At 36.3% G+C, this 23,555-nt stretch overlaps 1 protein-coding gene across 23 annotated transcripts in view; it reads right to left on the bottom strand.

Moving 5' to 3' along the window:
- The window catches only part of LOC115452387 (dystonin), a 245,921-nt gene that overhangs the window by 165,146 nt on the left and 57,220 nt on the right, over nucleotides 1–23,555 (bottom strand). For 16 of the 23 annotated variants that reach the window (XM_037440481.1, XM_037440457.1, XM_037440494.1 and 13 more), the window contains exons 1-2: nucleotides 12,741–12,879; nucleotides 7,098–7,786 (exon numbers count right to left, since the gene is read on the bottom strand). The exons of 2 other annotated variants lie outside the window; for them this stretch is intronic. In XM_037440481.1, the coding sequence (XP_037296378.1) occupies nucleotides 7,098–7,730 (633 nt within the window). In that variant the 5' untranslated portion in view covers nucleotides 7,731–7,786; nucleotides 12,741–12,879. Of the gene's footprint in view, nucleotides 1–7,097; nucleotides 7,787–12,659; nucleotides 12,880–23,555 lie in introns of those variants that run through there. 5 more of the 23 variants (XM_037440542.1, XM_037440548.1, XM_037440458.1 and 2 more) reach the window with 4 other exon arrangements.

Here is a 23,555-nt window from a genome sequence, read left to right as displayed (position 1 = left end):
GGCACGCCGCACGCCATCGAAAGTGCATCAAGTTTGCATGAACACTCAATAAACTAATTAACTGGACAAAAGATTTCATACACGCCAAGTCATAATTTCTTCATTATCGATCAGTTACCAGCCAGACACATTATAATTACTTTATAACATAATATATTCAAAGGGGTTTCTAATAAATTTCAAATTCCGAGAAATTCTCGTGAATTTCCCCAAGACGTAAACCATACATTTTACAATTACTTGCGTATGTATAATTCGAATAACTTTAATTTTGCTTGCTTACTTATATTTGGCTTGGTTATTCCTTTAAGGTCCAATAAATCTTTTCCCAATCTTCATTGCTTTATCAAAACCAACAACACAAAGTTAGTAATACTGATCACTAATCAGCTAATTCTTAAACTTGTATACCTACACTATACCAAACCGAAATTATTGCAAACACGTAACCTAGCAGACCAATTTCCTCTCATCGATCAACCATCCGAAGAAGCATCCGCCTCGAACAATGCGGTGAATAACAAACACAATCGGACCCCAACTCATTTATTTGTATATGTTCATTAGAAAGGTATTGCATTCGTGAGTCTATAGCCGTTGAAGCTCTGCAGTTCTACATTGAAAGTAAATCTTCATCGTCCATTTTTCTGCATTAGCGTTACCTACATTGTCAATATCATCATCATCATCATCAACCGCAGGATATCCACCGCTGAACATTGGCCTCCCTCAAAGATTTCCCGATCGATCTATTGGAAGCGACCCGCGTCCAGTGACCTACTGCGACTTATACTAGCTCAGTCCACCTCGTATTGTTAATTCATTGCAAATTTAAATTCATAAAAATCAAATACATAATCATTATTATAATTCATAGTTTATCATGTGCAGAAATAGCATTAAGAAGTACGAAATGCAATACATTAAAGAAAGAAATAGTATTAAATTTTTCCTACAACACCAGACACGACTGTCAATATTGAAACAACAGATCTGAAAGAAATCAAACAGATCAAGATAACACCACAGCTTGTAACAATAAAGACAATAATATACTAAATGAATTGGAAAACGAAACGTTAAAAGACCATCAAGCGGAGATCCGATCGAAAGTACTAGATAAATAGACAATGTACCGGCCATTTAAAGTTCACGCATCGGAAAATGTCACGACTGAGCCAAAAGCCAGGCTATAGTAACCCTAATTGCTGATAGACTAAAGATCACAATACAATTCGCAACAACATGACCGACTAACACATATTTCTTAATAAAACATATAAATAAAGACCGGGACGAATAATTATCACTTGTGTTCGCGATATGAACTGCAACGCATCTATATTTAGGGGAGATGTGAGAATAGCTCTAAATGCTAACAGTGTCGTAGATTAATTATTCTAGCCTGAATATTTAGTCCAGACAACAGTCCCAGGAACGAAAACAAGACATCACAGAAGATAAAAGTAGCAATACATAAAAAGTAACAGAAATGAAACAGAATTGGAAAAAATGTTTCTCGTTTCATTTAGTTTCACAATTTTATATTGACTCAAAATAAATTAGCACCTGTAATTTTTATTATATTTTCTGAGTGTACGATAAATATAAATAAATAAATTGGTCTCAATATTTCCTTCGTTGAACGTAAAGGCAAACCACTCCGACCCTATTTTTTACTATCGCAATCCGCATCGCCTAATTTGGAAACAAGCATTTGCGGATACAGCAAACATTTGACCCAAATATTGGAACTAGTGGCGACGTTTACTTCCAAACTAATACTAAAAAGGAAGAACTGTATTAGAAAGTATAATATTACAGTATGATTACACAAAATTCGTTACGTCCACAGCATAACAAACATGATTATCTCAAACAATATTTAACGTGAAATCTGCTTGTTTATATTATACAACTAAATGATAGAGCATTTTCTTAATAATACAAAAACAAGACGGTCTTATAGATATAAAGTTTTATAAATAAAAAATAGGATATACCAAAAAAGCTAAACCAATACTTTCCAAACTCGAAATAGTTGAATCTAATTCACATTCATTTGAAGCGAGTTGCGGCGCAGCATAAGAAACAAAATTAAATTCTGATAGAAAACTACTTTTATCAAATTCCACCTCATTTGAATAGGCAAGTTTTTCAATTTCTTTTTTGAGTTTCTTTAAGAAAAAAGTAATTTCAATAAAGCAAAACCGCTTTGTTGGTAGGCAATCGCAAATTTGTGTTTATTGACCTGAAATTTTTCTTGGATTTTTTTTTCAATTTATTGTACAATATTTTACATATATTTTCGTTTACTTATGTAGTGGCATGTTTTGAAAGGTGGAGTGTCAGAGGGATCGTGGATCTGTTATTTAATACGTAGCCCGCCTCCCAAATTTATTAGGTTAAAATTGGGGCTGATATGTAGGTAGACTTAACACGTCTATTTTTGTATTTCACGTTCCCCTATTCCACTCCTATTAGAAGCAAGATAGTAGCAACACTTTTCCCAAGTACTTTGCAAAAAGGCTTTGCGTTTCGTTCTTTAAACCGACCAGCTGACTGATGTTAACTCCTTATAGATTCACTTGTTCCAAACACATCAAAAGACGTTTCGGTACATATTAAATTAAACAGTACCCCAATCCACTTCCATAGATGCTCACACGCCTGCGAAATTTTATTAAAACAAAAAGTAATGATAAAAACCAGAGCCACAGCTTGCCATGAGGGGCCCTATATCAAAATTTGTTCAGAACTCTTCAGAACAATGCGATCTTATGGGCGCCCGCTTAGATTAATGCAGGTATGGACCAAAACGGGCCTCTATATCTCGAAGGCTCCCATCGATACGCCTGATGTAGCGGTAGCTATGCCCCTGATAATGCATCAGACGCAAACTATCAATCTACATCAAACAGAAAATGAAAAGCAACATAATGACTGATAGATGCTATCTATGTAATTGTATATTATATAGAATTTTCTCTCGATTGGCCCGCTCGCATTCCTCGTTTGCGGGACAAATTGACCGTATGGACGGCATGTCGTGCGTTTTGCATGTCACGTACATAGTTTTCATTATAAAGCTTTTCCAACATGTTGACTGTCTCGGTGGCGTAGTTGTATTACGGTACGACTGCAGTGCTGAGGTCTCAGGTTGGATCTCCAGGTCAGGCAATGATACTTTTAGTTTTTATACTCAGTATCAGCCCGGAGTCTGGAATTTGTGCCCGGTATGGCGATAGGCCTGCTTCATCACATTATGAGAGGTAAAACACGCGGCGGAAAGTGGATGCACTAACTGACCCTCTGCCTATCCCTTCGGGATTAAAAGGCGTGACCGTGTGTGATTATGTTGAATTGACACAATTATATGAAAATGAAAAGTTTATTGTTTATGATTTCTCTAATCTTAGAAACAAATTCCGATTCTGATTATATTCATTTAATGAATTATGATTTTTCAATCTCAAATGATACCTTTGGCAATACTGCTTTAAACATAAGTTCTTTTCTTACTAAAAACAATTAAATATTAAACACTTCTATCAGTTCGAAGCCGTACTCATGACATCACTAGAGACAACAGCATCATCCATCAGAAAACTGACTTTCGACATCCTTTGACACGTCAGTCACGTTCGTGCTATTTACACGTATGTTAAATAGAGGATGACATAATAAAATAGGTATTTTTTAGTGTCCACAGCGGGCGGTAAGGTTATGGATCGGTGACGTCACCAAGGCTGCACGGGTCGGCTGCGCGCGCGCAAGCCACACATGGTTTAGCGCCAGAAGCCGTATTGAATGGCAATTTAGCTGATATATTGTTATTGAAAGCAGATATAGTATCTTTAGCGCCTGATGCTATTTAGAACAATAGATATAGAGACCATTACGTTATTGCATAATGCAAGCATTGAAAATACTAGATTTAAGAGTGTATATTACCAGTTTGTACTCGCTTCGATCCTATTAAAATTGTATCGCGGTTTAAATGTCCCACTTTTTTGGCATGATTCAGGACCAGGACTATTGGTGTTCCGATGCAAATCGATTCCTTAGTTTATGAGTTAAACAAACAAACAATGATAATATATGTACATTTATAAACATAAGAAGTAAGAATTCTATAGCTCAGTATGTAAGCTGCACAACTGTCTTTATGTTACTGTTATATATTTAATACACTGTAATATTCACTTACCACCAATCGACCTAGATCGTTAACCAAACATAAACTTAAAAACCATTAGGAATAGAGTGTGAAATCCTTTTAGATAGAAAGTGAAGGTTTGGAAACGGACCGTGCGAACCATCAACAATCATTAATCAATTACGTGAGAAAGATCACGAGTAACAAACGGCTAGAGGCGATGGTGCTGGACCGTCAGACGGACAAAGACTGCGGATACATGCTATCATTATAGTAATCGCATATAAAAACAGGTCTGAAGAGATTTCCTGCGCCTGGATAGCGACCACCGTACACAAGGTGTTAAAACCCGCCGTAGTGGTCCACGTAAGTGTCGCGTTCTGAGATTAGCCTGTGTATATCGGGTTCCAACAGGACGGCATAATTGTGTCGACTGTCCAGGGGTAATCATCTCTCGTCAGTCGACATTATATTGGACCCCACATACCATCAGATGCAGAGAACTCAATTAGCCATACACGTTTAAAAAAATTATAAAGTGTTTCTACTTATTTGGCAATTTCATATCGCAGACACTTTTATAGGTAACATTAATATCATAAATTGATTAAGAATCCTAAATTATGTTACTAGAACATGTTTTTTAATTAATTAGAAGTAGAAAGTAATAAAGAAGAAAATCGAATTTAAATAGACCACGTGGCTATGTAAAATATGGTTCTTATTTTTAAATAGGCGTAAACATCACGTCACCATTTCAATATGACTATATCGACATCCATACAAGTATATTTCTTCACTGTTTTTCTCGAGGACATTATTTGTCATACTATAGGAATGCAATGTATTAATTCCAAGTCACGACTTACAATAAAGTCGGTATATTTCTGACGCGTGCGCATGTCTATTGAACGATTTCATATTTCGACTACACTTACCAAGCTGGAGTAAAGTATAACTAACAGCGTAGTAACAAAAATGTGTACATTATGTTTACCATCCTAGTGTTATATACTGTCGCACTGCTGGGCACGGGCCTCCTCTACTACTGAGAGGTATTAGACATTACTCCACCGATTCATTTGTAACTACTAACTTTGATTTCTATAGCGTGTCTGCCTCTGTGGTGTAGTTGTACTGTGTGCGCTGTATGACTACCGCACTGAGATGCTGGGTTCAAATCCCTAGTCAAGCATAATGATAAAGGATTTTTGCTCAGTATCACCCCAGTCTAGAATTTGTACCCGATGTGATGATATGGTCGACTTCTAAAGCATCACGTGACGTAACAGATTTAGCGATAAGTGAATGCCCTGGCTGCACCTCTGCCTACCCCTTCGGGGATAAAGGCGTGATGTTTGTAATATATATCGAAGCTTTCAATTCTAATTTCATATTTAATAATCGTAGCTTTGTATATTAAGTACAGTTGTGACGTATTTATTCCAAATACAATAAAACATTTTATTTATAAGTGGGAATATTGTTAACATCTACAGTAATATGTTGAATACACTTCACATACAACGCATGCGCAACACTCGAGCTTCCTAATTGTGATTAAGTTAGTCCATATCTGGACTCCTCGGTCCACTTGAGACGAGTGCTTCATTCCTTTGTGTTGGGCAATCGAGGAGCTAATTTTGAATAGTTGGATTAATTACATTTAATGGTATTAAAGTACTTTGAAGACGTTGGTAGTTACTCCAAAATAAAAAATCTGCGTGTATAAATTGATGCCCATATCTGAAGAGAGATAAGCAGCAGTGCAAGTGGTGCATCTGCTGTTTGCCGAGCTGATTATAATCTCATAGAGAATAAGCCTATCGTCATTTCAGCGTTTTAATTCTTTACTACAAAACCATTCCAAATAAGATCGATGGAGAGTATAATAAACAAAAGGCGATCTTATCGTTCGCATATTTTTCCAAAGAACAAAATCCATAAATCTATTCGCCCAAAACAAAACCAACAAGGAAACCCCACAGGAAGCAAACCAAATACTATAAGATTACATACAGAAAAATAATCTGTGAACAAGACGAATGTTCATACTAACTACAACTGACAATAACAACCAAATGATAGTCATTACGAGCTAGCAATTACTGGAATGCTCGAAGAATGCAGTTTAAGCTACAATTTGTATAACTAACTGACAACAGTCATTAGTCATGTCAGATGGATTATGAGTTTATCAGGAAAATGGTTTTAAGTATACCCCGTGTGAGATGCATTTATTAATGAAGCGTTAGTAGTTTTAGAACGGGAATGCCTTCGTCTAAGATGAAGCTTTTGATTTATTACTAAACGATGTAACTTAGTATTAAATCGATACTTCTAAATTATTGACTAGCGTATATGAGAAATTACAAAGGAATGAAAATAAAGATTCGACTGAACATACTATGCTATAATCATTCTACAGTATAGAGATCTTCACACGATGAAGCTCACTAAGCCAAACAAGAATTCAGAACATTTCTAAACTCACAAAATCGTGTCGTTAAACACACGAAGCGTCACGATGGAGACGGCAAAAAAGGAAACCATACATATTATATAGCTCTCCAAAATCGTCTAAACCGATTACGTTACCCAACAACATGGAATTATGAGTGAAAATCGTGATCAGAATCGATTATACAGCCAATTGTCGTGTGATCGAGATTGATGAGACATTCTCGTCACTTCGCGTCTTTCTATGGAAATCGATTGTGGTGATCGATAATCGATTTGTATTGTCATCATTGTATTTCAAACGTGTTAATTATGGACTTGATAAATGTTAGTTTTTGATTATTAGATGGTTAGATTCGTTTCATATTTATTGCTGTATAGATTATCGTAGTACAGAAGATAGCTGTAGATTCTTTTACACGCGCTGAACTAGTGGTTAAACATCGAGCGAAATATAAAGTTAATTATGTCATAATACCTTAGACCTCCTCGGCAAGCTCTCCATTTCAACATGTCTGTAATGCTCCGAAGAGGAAGACCTGCGCATCTCCCTTCCTCTGATATCCTCAGCAGACGCTTTCTCCTCCCCCCGCGTCAACGTAGTCACCTTCCTCACAATCCTCGTGGTAATCCTTCGCTGTCCACTGTCGTCTTTCTTCGAGATCTTCGTAGACTCTAATGAAGAGCCTAGAACCTCGGTCGACATGCGTTTGTTCGTGTGAATCGCCTGCAGCTCCGATATGCCCCGCCCGCCAGCCGACAGGGGCACAGCGAGAGCGCTCTCGCCATCATATTCGAAGTGGGTTTGGTTCCCGTCGTGGACAATGCGACCGTTGTAGCTGTCCTCTCTGTAAGAGCCTGATCGATAGCTGGAGGACCGCTCCATGCCCGGATAATTGCCATCGTAGACCGTCTCGTGTCGCGTCAAACTTTCTCTCAAGCTTCTGGGCACAGAAGCCAAGTTTAAACTGGTCGTGATGGGTGATCCGACTGGCGATGGAGTGGATTTCTTTAGGCTCGATTTAAGAGGTTTCGCCTCGTCACTCTCGAGGGTTCCTTGAACGAAGAGCCGTTTGCTGCTGCCCTCCTTGACGAATCGGTACATGGACATTTTGGATCGGTGTCAGCATTCACGGGGTATAATGCATGCTACGGCCGTCGCGCGAACTGCAACGCATTTTCTATCTCATTTGCGATTCGATACACGTAGCGCGTTTACCGTACCGGTGACAACTCTTGGTAATAATCTAACAAATCCCGCTAGCGGGGTCATACCGTAGCGGGAAATTCCGTCGATGAATAAAAAAACGCTTAAGTAGTTGACGATAAAGTTGTTTTTATCGAGAAATGAGAATCCAAACAAAGATGTAACGGTGAATTAATTAAACACACGCCGTATTGCCTACTGAGGAAATGGTTTCAAGTTTGACTATTTTTTTATAATATCTGAGTAGACTTCTGAATATTTGATTACGTATAAAAAGGGCACGTTCAAAATATTAAGTGTCATGGAAATCCGAAGCCCTCAAAGTTAAGGGTACGACCCATCTAACGCCTAACGTATCCTATTTCATTTTTAATACGTCTTAGTCGGTCACGACATAGTGACTTCACTAAACCTTTAAAATATTAAAGAATCAGACACATTGCGTGCCTCCGAAAGTCGCCAATTCCACGGGACTGTCCACTGGAATTTATACAGAAGGTTCTGGAACAAGTAACTACTGCGCGAAAAAACACTAAGTTGCTTGAAAAAATCGCTTTTAGCGATGTAACCGCTCATTTTAGAACCATGTACTGTAATTCCTTTGTATCTCTAAGTATTTATTTTGGCGGTATATCTAGTTATTTCCACAAACATCAATACTCCCACATTTCCTTCACTCAATTCAACTTTCTAATTCTCAACCACCCTTCCTTTTTGATCTCGTAAATCTCGACTTTTAAGAAAGTCGACATATTTACGACTTAAACTGGCGACTTAAGCACCAAAATAAGTCGTTACGGCGCAGTTGTGTGTTACTTGTGACATTAATTGCGTCTGTTTTGCAAAAGTCGGCTTTACGTAACTGACTCATGCTGGAATTGGATCATGCTTCTGGAAATATGTTAAGTATATCAAAGATGATGTTGAACGGATTTATGACTAAAGCTTTGATATAATAACGATATACTAATATAACAAAAAAAGAAAGAAGTTACTGTGCTTGGGATAACAATAATAGAAAACATAAAAAGTATGGTAAATGAAATGAATACACAGAAATGTACCTTAATAAACCTGCTAAGCATATGCTCAAAATTATTCCACTAAGAAAAACAGTGTTATTTCAAAATTATCATATACCATCTCTAAACTAGGACCAGCCAGTTTCCCTTAACGATAAAAATATATGAAAGTGAATCCGCTAGAAACTAAAAGTCGTCGAGGCTCGCATGACGCAGGCGGCCATATTTGGACGGAACAAGATGGCGAGGCCCTTCCGGCGGACGTCGGCTCTACTTATAAACTAAGTAAAGAGTTTGTCTATCACATAATGATAGGTGATGCAGTAAACTTTTTGCAGAAGGTTGGAAGACTAAACTAGTTAGTAGACGGGAATGTATTAGCTAGTTTTTTTGTAACGAGAAAGTTACTAATTCAAACAATGATAGGTTCCATAAACATCTACGTGGTTTTTGAATGGTTAATTAATTTTTTAATTCATTACAACATAATTTTACGAACTTAGAATCCTTACTGTCTATTTACTTTTAAATTGAAATTATACAATATCTATACATGACCATGGAAATCTTTTGGATTAAACAAGCTTTTCCCAAGAAGTTATCTCATTAATTCTACATATTTTACCACGTTTTTCACCTGCTACACAAATAGTATCATCAATACTAACTCTCTTTACATCTCAATCAGTAAACATAATCGATATTAACTCTATTAACATTGACAATACAATATCGATTACTTCATAAACTTCTATATATACAAAGTTGAAAACATACATTGAACTTGACCTACATGATCGTACGCAGCGTATCTATATATGTATGCTTATGGCTGACATCACTGCGATACACCTGTGTTCATAACAATGCAGGTATATACATAGGTGGTTGTTTTTGACTTAATTAAGTATATACTAGTATATTCCAGGAATGAGTGAATCTTTAATGTGAAAGGAAAATATGTATAAAATAATATTATGACGTGACTTTATGCCACCCTGAACAAAATCATAACCTTCATTGGGTGGTCTGCTCTCTGGATTTATGCGTATGGCGTTAAACGTTAAATACAAATCGACATTTCAACAGTTATTTACTTCTTTTATGACTCGTATTAATAGTAACACTAAGTCTAATTTCTAATGAAGCTTTATAGTCCTTTACTTTAATAATACGGGCTCCCACAATAATAAGAATAAGGATACAACGCCAAATCCGGTCATCGATATTATACTCATATATTGTTCTACTACTAAATTCAGTAAAAATAAAACTACTCTTGTCCTGTCCAAGACAGATAACGTAACAAGGCACTTGCCTCGAGCAAACGCATCTCAGTCATTACAAGTAGTAAGTTGTACAACCATGTGCTAATTGAACATATTTGCATAAGAAGTTCGTTTGGACTGCAAATCGACTTGTTTAGCTTTGACTACTAGAATTACGTTAGAAATGCGAATTGACGACCCCGTCTCGTTCTCTAGATTTTAATGCTTATTAGCCAGGATCATAAGTGAATATTAGCTACACCAGAGTTACACACGCATCCCTGACTTCTGATCCCATATCAAAAGAAGGCTCCCTAATTTCAATTATGAAAGGTTTCCATCTTAGAATTCTAAAACTGCTCAGTGCATAGCACTACTTTTATCACCTTGACATATTGTGAAGTCTTGTATTTCCTAGGCATTGACTATATTTCTTCTATAACCATGGGGATGCTTATCAAAATAGACTGTCTTAAATACTAATTTGTTCATGTTGCGCTATATCGCCTACTATCTCAGGCCTCTCATTATCCAATAAAAAAACAAAAGGAATACATAATTATTTTTTTTTGACGTAGGCGAAGGCACAATTTACCGCGGGGGCGGTGGTAGGAATTCAATGGTGACACCCACGAGCAAACCTTGGCTCCTTATATGGGGTGTTGATATTTGTATAATTGACAACACCATCTAATGAGGGCGGCACGAATTAAATATATCAACAATAACTTTATAACCTGCAAGCGCTGTTTCGCAATCGACCAAGGAATTGTTGATCCCCATTACAATAATATTGGTTAATTGTAATTTTAAGATTTCTAATTATCGGAGGCCTTTCCTTCTTCATTGTTAAATGCACTTACGATTGACATGCATTCGAAATTCAGAATTTGAATGGGCGATGATCACTTATAACAAAATAAAGCATTTCTACTAAAAATATGAAAAATAAAATTAGGTAGAGACCTGAGACTGAAATAAAGCCATGGCTCATCCTTTCTTCTACCGAGGAGCAACTAATTAGGAAAGATTACAAGATCACATCATCCTTGTAATTTCCAATACCTCCAAAGTAACCCTACACATCACAAGATAATTTCCAATTCCGTCAGCCCTCCAAGGTTTCCAAATATGCAAAAAACAATGCATCATCAAAGATCAATTGGTATAACATTATCAAACTGATAAAATGCATCAGTTATCACGTACCCTTGTAACTTGCAACTGATATAAGAGATTATCTCTATCAACTTACTAAATATATCGTGTATTTTTGACAAAACAATCCGATTATTGACGTGTGTGATGTCATTCGTAAAACATGACATAAAATTGGGTAGGTCTTGAGGTTTATGCACTATCTTTAATTAATTTCATTATCAGCTGTATCAACCTAATATAAGTGCTTAATTATATAGTTTCTCCCTCTCTTGAAAGTTTGCCGTGACCGACAGGGTCCACGATTATATCACTAGTATTAAAATGTAACATCTTATGTATGAAATGATTGTGGAGTGCAATAAATTTTGAATTTTAATTAAAAAATTGCAAGAAAGCATCTCTGTTTTTTTAAGCAATTGTTTTGCATTCATTTAGATCTAAAAATGGTAATAGAGATCAACTCTTGGAGATATATCGATGAGTCAAAGACCAAAACCTTGGTAAATTATTTATCGATAAAATAATTTTGATAGACCACTTTCTGAATGGTAATGTAACTTTGATATGGAAGAGACTTTCCTATAAGAACCAGCTTTAGGGCTTAGGAAGTATGTGTTAGAGATGGCGAGCTATTGCAAAATTTTCAATGAAAGTTATCTTTTTACTTAATAATAAAATTGTAACAGGCCAATGTCCGTAAATTATAAATATTGAAGAAAAACTAATGTGAGGGAAATTTATTAGGACAACAGAAGTCAAAACAACAGTTTTTATAATTTTTATCGGTCTGTTTGTTCGTATTTGCATCACGCTAAAACTACTGCATGGAATTGAATGAAGTTCTCACCGATGTATTGCTAGAGGTCTAACTAAAATATAAGTTCTATTTTATTCCGCGAAAATATAAACCGGGATTTTTATCCACAAAATTATAAAGAAATTATAAATAAAAGGAATCTCATGAAGAGTACCCCAAATGGAAATAATGTTCAACATAGGTAAATACTAATAACAGCAACTTTTTCTCATTTACACCATATATATTATTCAATAGTCTTTGTTTATATTTTTATCGTTAATTCATCGAAATTTATATCGGTACCTATATTTACCTCTATAATATTATAATCGTGCCATGTTCTATTTATTTAACTACGGGTTTAGCAAATAGCTCTTAATTCTCAAACAGTATGTAAAATATACCTTTATGGCTTCATTCAGTTGTTTTTCAAATAGATTGCTCAAACAGATTAGCATCTCTTGCAATTCGCACGTTAAACAATACCGTCTATTGAATGACTCATGACACGTTAAAATTATCATCAATTAACCCAACTGGAACATCATCGTAAAAATCGATAAAAACTGAAAACAATAATAACCGTTATTGTCACCGGTATATTTATCGGTAAAAATCGCGTATCGAATCGCTGTTACGTCACTACACTAAAAAAAATACACACACTAGTACCACCACAGCACTGCGTTCCTTTTTCAAAAAGTTTTAAAATTTTAGTATTGTTAGTTCGTAGTTTCGATTCGTTGGTTTGTGTCGGCGGAACGCGACGCGCGCGGCTCTGTCGGTCGCTCACAGGTGACTGGTAGTTGCGCGTGCGCATACAGGCATCGGTGCAGAAAAAAAACGCAAGTATTTTGTACGTGGGTACTGAGTTTCATGATTATTATAATTTTGTGTTACCAAGGTCGTACGTCAATGTCGGATGCTGTTATGTTCACGCCCTTGTAATGAGGGGGTTGGCAGTAAGGAAGTTATGTAACACGGACAAAGGATATGCAACGGAAGAGATCATTTCTATGTAGAACAAAGTATATAATCAGAAGGATATATAGACGATCTTAGGAAAAGTAAAAAGGAGTTTATAATTTTACTTTCTTCTCTCTAATTTCCGTACAAACAAAAATTGAACCAGCGCTGACTAGTAAAGTTCTAAATTCAATAGAGCCTTCCTGTCCCTCTCCGCTCAGTTTTAAATGCAAATATATACTTACATGTAAATGAATGGAAATTGTAGGCATTGTACCAATAGTTGCAGATGCAAAATGTGTTGCAGTTATGAGAGCAAAGGCCATAGCCAAGATTCCTTTCTACAATTGTTGACTCCAATAGAAAAAATATCTGTAGGAATGACATAAACGATAAGTCTTTTTTTATTCGGGCACTGCACTGTAAATTCCACTTATATAATTTAGTTTTCTAAATTAATTTATCATATTAATACTATAAAAGTGTCTGCGACATGAAATAGTCAAACATGTACAAAAACTTTATATATTTTTATACGTGTATGGCAGTGGCCCCACTGCAGCTGATGATAAGTGAAGTGGGGTCCAATAGAATGTCGACTGACGAGAGATGATCACCCCTCGACAGCCGACACAATACCGTAACACTGATCTCGGAACGCGACACACTTACGTGGATCACTATGGCGGGTTTCAAGTCCTTGTGTACGGTGGTCGCTTTCCGGGCGGATATAAAATATATGCCACCACCAGCATATCACAGCAATTGTAGCGCTATGTTGTCATTCTCATACATAACATTAGCGTCAACGATTGTAGGAAAGCATCTTAGCTAATAGCTCTGATATCAACAAGATCCATTAGGTAAGAAATTACTCTGAATACCGTACCGTAAAATATAAACTACAGAAGAGTCTCAACACGAAAGGACTCAATAGAACACTTATTTCGGAGCAGTAAAAGATAGTTTAGGTCATCTGATTTATTATGTTCGGAAATGATTGTATTTCACACATTAAATTATTTATGTGCAGAAAAGGTTTTAGTATAAGAAGGATTAAATTCGGGAGCCCAATAACTTTAAATTTAATTATTATTCTTTTCCTTTAAGGATCATAGCTCATCCATACTAAACATTCAACACAAACCTAAGATAGATTCTAAATAAATATTTTGATAAGTTTTTTTATTAACATTTAATAATATAATATTACTCAGGATTTTTATGTGCATGATGCAATTTGCAAATCTACGCCTACGGGGCTACAATACGGAGTACCTAATTAGAAACTATATAGGTATATTTCTTCATATAATACAGCAATAAAGCTTCAAGATCCAGACTTACCTCAGTCGCCGTCTTGCGTAAAGCATGTGAAATTACAAACAATGTTTCCCACATAGTAACGAAACAACTAGGTATTCTTAACTTAATAATCTAGGAGTAAACTTAATTCTTTTCTTTATTTAGTTATATTCGTTTATCATTTTACTATATAATTGCAATTGATTTATAAACATCAAGTTAAAATGATTTCTTTAAAATATTTTCATAACTACATTATTTTATAAGGCAATCGCAAATTGAATACAGCGCCATCTCTGTACCGGGGTTGTAAAGCGATGCCAAGCGCAGCTGAGCAAAATATTTCTTTGCACAAGCTATCAGCGCCATCTAGTTACGAACGGAGTAAACGACAAGCAAGCTTGGCTGCAAGGCGATCTCGCAAGAACTCACCAACATGGTCTGCCAGAGGTGTGCATGTAAGATAAAGTGTGTGAATATCTTTCGTACTGCAATCAATAAAAATACATACAATAATGAGACATTTTGTTTTTTTTTTGTTGTCTCTTCACACACCTATAACCTAGCTTGGTAAATAAGGTTTTTTTCTACACATTCAATTCTTACGCTAAATATCTAGCTTAGTTTGTTGGTTTTTAGGCATTATCATTTTCTAAGATAAAAATATTTATAAAAGGGTTCGATCTATATTTTTTTATTGCTTATTGTATTATAGTAATTTTACTAAAGTGCTCGTAAAACAACAAAAATTACGATTTATGTATGAGAACTCAGTACCTTCCATTATATAACCATAAAAAATCACTCCCCTTATTTCAATTCTAAAAATAACCAAAGTTCCCAGCGCATCGCAAGGTCCGCAAAACGAGTAAATCAACGTAATGGCAATCAATTGCAGGCTTCACCTTTCAATGGTCGTGGCACGGTTAATGAGTCGATCAGAGGTCGGCCGTCAATATCGATCCTAACAAGACTTACGTCGTGCATCTTGTTGGTGGACGTTATTTACTATTAATGGCAGTGAAGTAGATGGTACGAGTCACGCCTTGAAGGGGAACAGATAGGACACCTCATGAATAAAAAGTACAAACTTATCATGCCTGTATTCCTGAAGGAGTAGAAGTAAAGCCAGGGCTCCATTGTTCGCAATGTGTGTTCCTATATTACTTTGCCCATGATGGGGTCAGTACGGGTCACGCCTAAAAGAGGAACAGATAGGTCACCTCATAAATATGAAGAACAAACTCTTCGTGTCTTTATTCCTGAAGACGTACAAGTGGACTTAGGACATCCACTATTCGCCATGTGTTCCTATCGGGCAAATTCCAAACTCCGTGCAGATACTGAGCAGAAAAACCCAATAACACTTTTCCCAACCTGGTATTCGATTCCGCGATCTCAGAGCGGTATCCTACCGCGCAATACAACTAGGCTACCGAGTCAGTCATGAATACTATTAAATTAAATCACAGATGGAGTCACACGATTTTTTATCTGTATAATAATCCACAGTAGCCGATAGGATTTCACTCCAAACTATGTCATCTAAAATGAAAGGCTGGACCGACAAGTTACACCATTGCTTCCAGAATCCGTGTAATATTGGCGTCTTTTGAGAAATTAAGTATAAAATTAAACATGTTTGGATTTTTTTTTTAAAAATAAATAGGAACTGCAAATGATCTCTGTCACTTATATACACAATCCTTTTCTACAGTATCATATTAATATAAATTGCATGAAATGTATATTTATTTAAGGACATTCTACGAATAACAGCAATTAAAACGCAACCACTGGCCAAAAAACAATAAGGGCACCGCAAAAAAGGTAATAAATATTTCACGAATGTACGGTCTTATAAAATTTATATATCTGAGAACGTTTACGATGCCGAGACGCTTTACAGGTCATAAAAGGGCATTTAAACTTGTCCTTTCGTAATTATTAATACGCCAAACAATTGTATGATTTAAGGAGCGAATATAATACATATTTATGGGAGATAAGATTATATGCCTTCTATAACTTTCAACGTTATTTTCATGATCATAATGAATGGGTTACCTCTCAAAGATATCTAGACTACAACAATTTTTCCTATGATACTATTATTTAATAAAGATATGTTTTCATGCAGCAAAGTTTCATGGTCATTATTACTAAGGGTTACTTCTCCCAAAGATATCTAGACTCCAACAACTTTCTCTATGATACTATTACCTAAAAAATATAAAGACAAATTTATGTTTCCACACAGAAAAAGAGCAAAGGATCAAGATTGATTTTATTTAAATAATTTAGCAATTAGCTAAAAGCTGCCCAGACTTGCATATTTCCTACGGGATTCAAATTAAAAGACCAACGTAGATAGAGGAAAAAGAGCTAATTGCTATTAATTAAACTAATTATTGCAATTGCGTACAATTTGTAATCAATCACTTATCGTGTTGTTTTATGTCGACACTAGAGATCACTTGAGCGTTTAATTGAACAGTTTCTGGAGTACGCTGATTAGTTTTAAGTGCATTACTAAATGTAGTTTAGAACTTTCGACAATGAACAAAACTATTTTACGGATTTTATCGCGTTTTTTTTATTCTAATTTTCTCCCGACGTTTCGATGACTGCAGCCTTCATAGTCACGGGGACTAAGGTGTTTATCGTCGGAACAGTCGGTGCGTAATATAGTTTTATTACAATGTCTAACATTCGCGTAAACATAAGAAATCATTACTTTCAACCATATTGGTTTTGTAAATAGCCATATAGGCAGCGGTCTAGTGGACGGAGCAAATATGGCCAACGTCATTTTTAGTCATCAAACTGTTAAATAAAAGTATGTTATAAGTAGCAATCGAAAACCTTTTTTACTCCCGTAAAATAGTCACTGGTACACCGAACATGCGGAGCAAAATAACCTGAACAACATATGCTTAAGGGAAATATAAATTTGGCTCTGACTTTAGATATTTAATGTGGATGTTTTATCCCCGGAAACCTTCAATATACTTTCTATGTCTACTAAGTTACTGTTCGTCTACGACTTTTATTCGATTTCAATTTAGAAAAAATTTGGCTCATGCAATTCTACTTCTACCTAACCTTAGTCATAATGTACGATCGTTGCAACTCTTACGCATGTCGCAAAAACGATATCTTGTCATAATCCACCAATTAACTCATACCAAAATGACTTAATTCCCGTATCGTAACTTAAGCCAAAAACCTGGTCAGGACATGGCTATTAATGGTATAGCGAGCGGCTAGTGTCGCAAGCGGCGGGGGCGGCGCGGCGTGGGCAACGCCATCTGGCGGCCGGCCTTCGCGCCCACACCCGCCCTGTAGGTCACTATGATCTTGTACTGACGTCAGCACTCTCGTTTCCGAATTATGAAAATGCTGATTATTTTTTTTTTGTTTCAATATTCATGATTAAGATTTGTGAGGTCATTTTTAAATAAACGTGCGAAAATACTTGTAATTAGTCACAGGATAGTTTATTACAGTGTTGTTTTAAAATACTATTATCCTGTTATACAAATCTTAAGCTTGCACACTAGAAAAAAAAGTTCCAGTTTTTTTTACCCCATACTGCAAATCGATTTTATTCCACCCCAATCTGCCTCTTTATTCAATCAATTAGTCTGTCACGTTACCGAGTTAAATAAACAACTAATAAAGTAAAAAAGAATGTAAGCACAATCATTTTTTTACAACAATAATAATTAATTAAAAATAAATATATTCACGTGCCGCGAAAGTGAAAGTAATATATTATAACTCCAACATTATCTCATAGATGGCGCTGTGACGATGAGTATACTGTGACTAATAATAGATGGCGCTGTGAGTCAAACATTTATTTTACGCGTAATATCTTTTTACTTTAAAATACTTATTTTAAGAAAATGTTATAGATAATAAAAGCCTTTATAAATATATCTTTAATAATATCGTATTTTCGGTGGATAAAAATGCATAATGCAGACAGGATGATGATTTTTACATGCAAACCCCAGTCACGTCAACATTATCTAAGGCCACCAATCCGCTCACAAAGCCACAAAACCCGCTCAAAATATTTACCAACCTGGAAATCGAACCGAAAGCCGAACAGCTCACAGTCCAAGCCTATCACGGACCACAAACGACGCGCATATCGACTTCCAAGCTTGATTAACTTCAACAAGTCACACAATGTGTACAAGCAATGAATCATGAGACCACAATCGAGTGACAAGTGCGCGGCACCGAACCGATTGAATTGAATCGTTATTTCATTTAACAATTGAGCCACTGGCGCCGGCGCTGCCATAATAATAATTCACTTGCCATACGTTTATTTATAAGTTAACTGGTATACGTCATTTAGATTAAGTATTTTATACGACCAAAATATAAGAAATTTTAAATCGATGCGCATAGTACATATCTACGCGTAACTTTAAAAGAGCAGTTTTACGACTACATTATTCCTAGTAGACTACGGATTCTAAATCAACTCACGCATTTGATCACCAAAGGCGTAGACAGGGACGCAACCTGAGCACCACATTTCGCCGTGCATGTTCCCTCCTATGGTGTAATAGGAGGTTAGCCTATCGCCATATTGGACACAAATTCCAGACTTCGAGCTGATACTGATTAGAAAAAAACAATATCACTTTACCCAACCCGGGGATCGAACCCGAACCTCGTACCATAATACAACGCCATCGAGGCAATCACAAACTGAGGAACTGAACATAATATAACAAACACTCAATTATGAAACGGGAAGTAACTCGACTGACGGTAGGCGCATAAACAGTAGCTACATTGCGCGGCTCTGAACTGCGCTCGTCATCCTGAGACATATTCTTTCAAACGTCCTGTTATTCCCGATTACAGTATTAAATCTCAATACTACTAAGCTTCGTTACTGTCAGGCGTAGCCAGCTTTCAACTCGAAATTGGCAAAGCGAAAATTTATTACAGTTAGTCCCAATCATTTCCAGGGAAGGCAACTGCCCTTCCATGCCTCCTCTAGCTACACCCCCGAACTTAGCGAATGACGACTAAAGTACGCATATAGATGATACCTAACTAAACTCTCACATACGAGAAATCTAACACGATAACAAGTTTGTTATCATTTATACAGCCTCTCATCTGCAAGACTATCCTATTGGAATTCCCCCATTAATATCAGGGTTGATTTATGATTCATCACGCTCGCACCTTCGAGTGGTGGACAGGGTGTGGCACACAATGATGTCTAGCTCGCATCCTGCTCCGAGTGACGATGAAAGCGGCGAGAAAGTTATTATAACACGTGTATACTTGTGTGTACACTTGTGGATTAATGTTCGTAAATTATCACTTTAATATAACACCAACTCCTGCTTGCGGCTTCACTTATGAAGGAAGCAATTTCCGGGATAATATATACTCTGTATCAGTGGCGAAGCGTCCATACAAACCGATTCCTAAGCCGGTAGGAAAGGGAAATAGGGGACCGATTCCTAAGCCGGTAGGAAATAGGGAAAAAAAACATTAAAGGTAAATAGGACTATGTCTTGCACTTGGAAACGGTGCAATATTTTGCTTCATACTAGCTCACAGTGACGAAGCGTCCACACAACCCGATGTCTAACGGCTTCTCTTTTAGGTTTATTTGCGTTTGTCTTAGTTTTTGTTTTCTGTTAAATTAGCCGCGATATGATAGGTAAGGCAATTTCTTTTTCTCGGGCTACGTTTAGAAAAAAATCACCTTTCGCCACTAGTCTATATCACTGAGGTATAATGTAGGTTCAATTAGTGAAAAATTAACAATGCAATACAGCTGAAATGAAAGTTAAAAAACAAAGAATAAATGTATTCTCTTTCTAGTAAATACTGCAATATACAGCCAATTTCAACAACAGTTGCAAAACAATACCATGACATAACACCTCAACGATTCGGTTTCAATAAAGTAATAATTTTTCTTTATAAGGATACGTTCGAACAATATGTTCAATATTTTATTGTGTCTGTACGTGATGCAGATATAAAGCTTACAATGTTACACACGCGATATGACGTAAACAAAACTACAAACATATAAATAAGTACATAATATAGGTGATAAGGTGAACGTCTTAATGCGGGAGATAAATACGGAAACATATCTTGAGCTGTATATCAAACAATATGATGCAATGACAATATTTCGCTCATGACATGGTTTTGGACATAAAAGCGATAAATACCGTTTTTATTTAAAATTTTACTATGCCGTTAATTTGAAAACTCATTTTACATTACGTTTATGAATTGTTATCACGTGACAATACTATTGATTTTTTTTCTGTATTTCTGTGATTTTATCTCTGACGAGAATTTCGATTTAGTACAACAGCGCGGCGCCACACTGGACCTAATTGTTGCCCATGCTCTAGATAATTCCACTAAATCAAGATATTAAATATACAATCAATTTAATATTATAGAATACCTAGTTGACACGTCCATCAGTGGGCACTTTTTCACAGCTATATCACTGGCTTACTATTACAACGTTCTATGTCATATTATTTCTACATATTTAATAATATCCATCACATGATTCTATTTCTTTTTTTGTAAAAAAAAGGAAAATTTCTAAGAATATGTAAATGTGGTACCGTGCATAATTGTGTTTTCTAATTTATGATACCATTTTTACAATGTAAATGAAAAACGATATAAATATAAATTAGCAAACAGTTCGCAATGCACCACCCACCTAACAGTTGCATAAAGTTCCGACTACGAGATACGGGGCGAATGAATAAACATATCGGTTATTATAACGTCTCTGTATAAGGAGAGACAGTCGGCGTGATGCAACATATAATAATAATATCAGCCCTGTATTATATACTTGCCCACTGCTGAGCTCGGGCCTCCTCTACTACTGAGAGGGATTAGGCCTTAGTCCACCACGCTGGCCTAGTGCGGATTGGTAGACTTCACACACCTTCTAAATTCCTATAGAGAACTTCTCAGGTATATATAATAATAATATCAGCCCTGTATTATATACTTGCCCACTGCTGAGCACGGGCCTCCTCTACTACTGAGAGGGATGCAACATATAGCAGGTTTGATTACGGATAACACGAGCTTCTTGCATCGCAGGTACAACTGGATGCAGGTCGCTGGAAGTGGTGGTAGGTTTCTCATATGTGAGAGTCCGCCTGGGTAGATACCACCGCAATGTCTCTTTCTGCCGCCAAGCAGTGTGTATTCACTGTTGTGTTCCGGTTTGAAGGACATTATAGTCAGTGTAACTACTGGACGTAAAAAGAATTAACATCTCATGTCTCAGGATGGCGAGCGCAGTGGAATACCATACAATACTTTGTAATTCAAGGTGTTGGATGGTGTGTCTACTGTTTATGGGCGGTCGTATCGCTTACCATCAGGCGAACGACAAGCTCGTCTCGACATTTAAAGAAATAAAAAAAATCTCTAGAGGAGTTTAGCAGTGGACTTTATGTGGCTGATGATGATGAAGCATCTTGTACGTGATGTTAATGCAGTTTACTAATGTATATCTGCCGTCAACAGGCCGGCATAATTGTAACAACTAGGGACAACCATCTCGCCTGTTAATACTATCTGGACCCCACTCGCTTACCACCAGTAAAGATCATCATCATCATCGGCCATATTAAGTCCACTGCTGAACATAGCCCTCTCCTAAAGATTACCAGACGGTACTCTCTAAGCGTCCTGCATCCAGCAACTGCCTGCAATATTTAATTTATATTCGTAACAATATTTAATGCAAATCACATACATAAGTATAAACATCCTATCCAAGCGCCTCATATCCTGTAGAAGTGTGTCAACATGATAGCTGCCAAGTTAATAATACTTTGCGTATAAAACGTATCATTGTGATCGGTCGGCGATAGCCTAGTTGGTTTTGCCGAGACGAATGTCCGCAGGTTCAAATCCCAAGCGCACACACCTCTGACTTTTATAAAAATCATGTGTGTATTCTTTGTGAAGTATTACTCGCTTTAACGGTGAAGGAAAACATCGTAAGGAAACCTGCATACCTGAGAAATTCTCTGTAGGAATTTCGTAGCTGTGTCGTGTCCAACAGTGGGACAGTATATAATACAGGGCTGATATTATTATTTTATTATTGTGATCGGTTGAATACACGTCGCGGTCTCATGATCCTGACGTAGTACCAGGCTAGCAGAAAATACGAGAGGTTTTATGCTCGCAGAGTATACTGCAGATTTTTAGCACCGATCATGACTTTATTCTTGTTTGTGGTGAGTACAGTCAGCTAAAAAAAGTAGCTGAACACATTGAAAATTCCAAATCGCGTTTACACTTTTGTGTTCGTGTAACAATCGTTTTCTTTAGTAAAATTAATTTCAAAGAGCTGCTTTTAATTCAGAAGAAGAACGTGTTTTGAAATTGTTCAGCTACTTTGTAGGCTGACTATAATATTCTTAGAGCGGCATTCACCTCCAATGTGGAATCGGAACAGTATTTTTAGCAAACGATAGAGTTTAGTGAATTTAAGAGCCCAAAAGTAGCGAAATCTACTATCTAAGAAGTCTACTACAATTAATTCAATTTTAGATGACGTCTTCATCGTTGTCAGACAATAATTTTGCCAAATCAAAGTAAGAAAACAATCTTTATACGAAAGTCAATAGCTACACATTGTCAACTGAATATTCAGTGCTACTAAAATTATTATTTCTGGACACAGAAGCTTCGGGACCTTCCGTACCATTTTTTATTCACAGTTCTTGGCTGCTTGCAAATGCTGTATTTATTATTTCATAACAAAATCTTCTTTTGGAACTTACGTAAGAATATTTTATATCTACCCATTTTAAAACTAAAGAAAATATTAAGGGCACTAAAAAAATCTAGTACATTTTTATATTACAAAGCGAAAGTGAAATGTGATTATCGTACGCTCAACGAACGAGTTGCATCACCGGTGATTCATGCTGGTGTGATCACGTGGTGACTCTCGAGTAGGGTTGTCACTTTTTAGAAAAACAAATAATATTGTCAGAGGGAAAATTATAAAACAAATTTGAAAACCGAACAGCGTTCTATTTTTGAATATCGTTAGCATCTTCATTCTCGTTAAGGTCTTTCAGGGATTGGAACTAAATATTAACGTTTTAAGACTATTAAGCTTCCAAAATACTAGAGA

Source organism: Manduca sexta, chromosome 4, assembly GCF_014839805.1.
Source record: "Manduca sexta isolate Smith_Timp_Sample1 chromosome 4, JHU_Msex_v1.0, whole genome shotgun sequence".
Classification (NCBI taxonomy): Eukaryota; Metazoa; Arthropoda; class Insecta; order Lepidoptera; family Sphingidae; genus Manduca; species Manduca sexta.
This window is presented reverse-complemented; position numbering and strand designations above follow the sequence as displayed.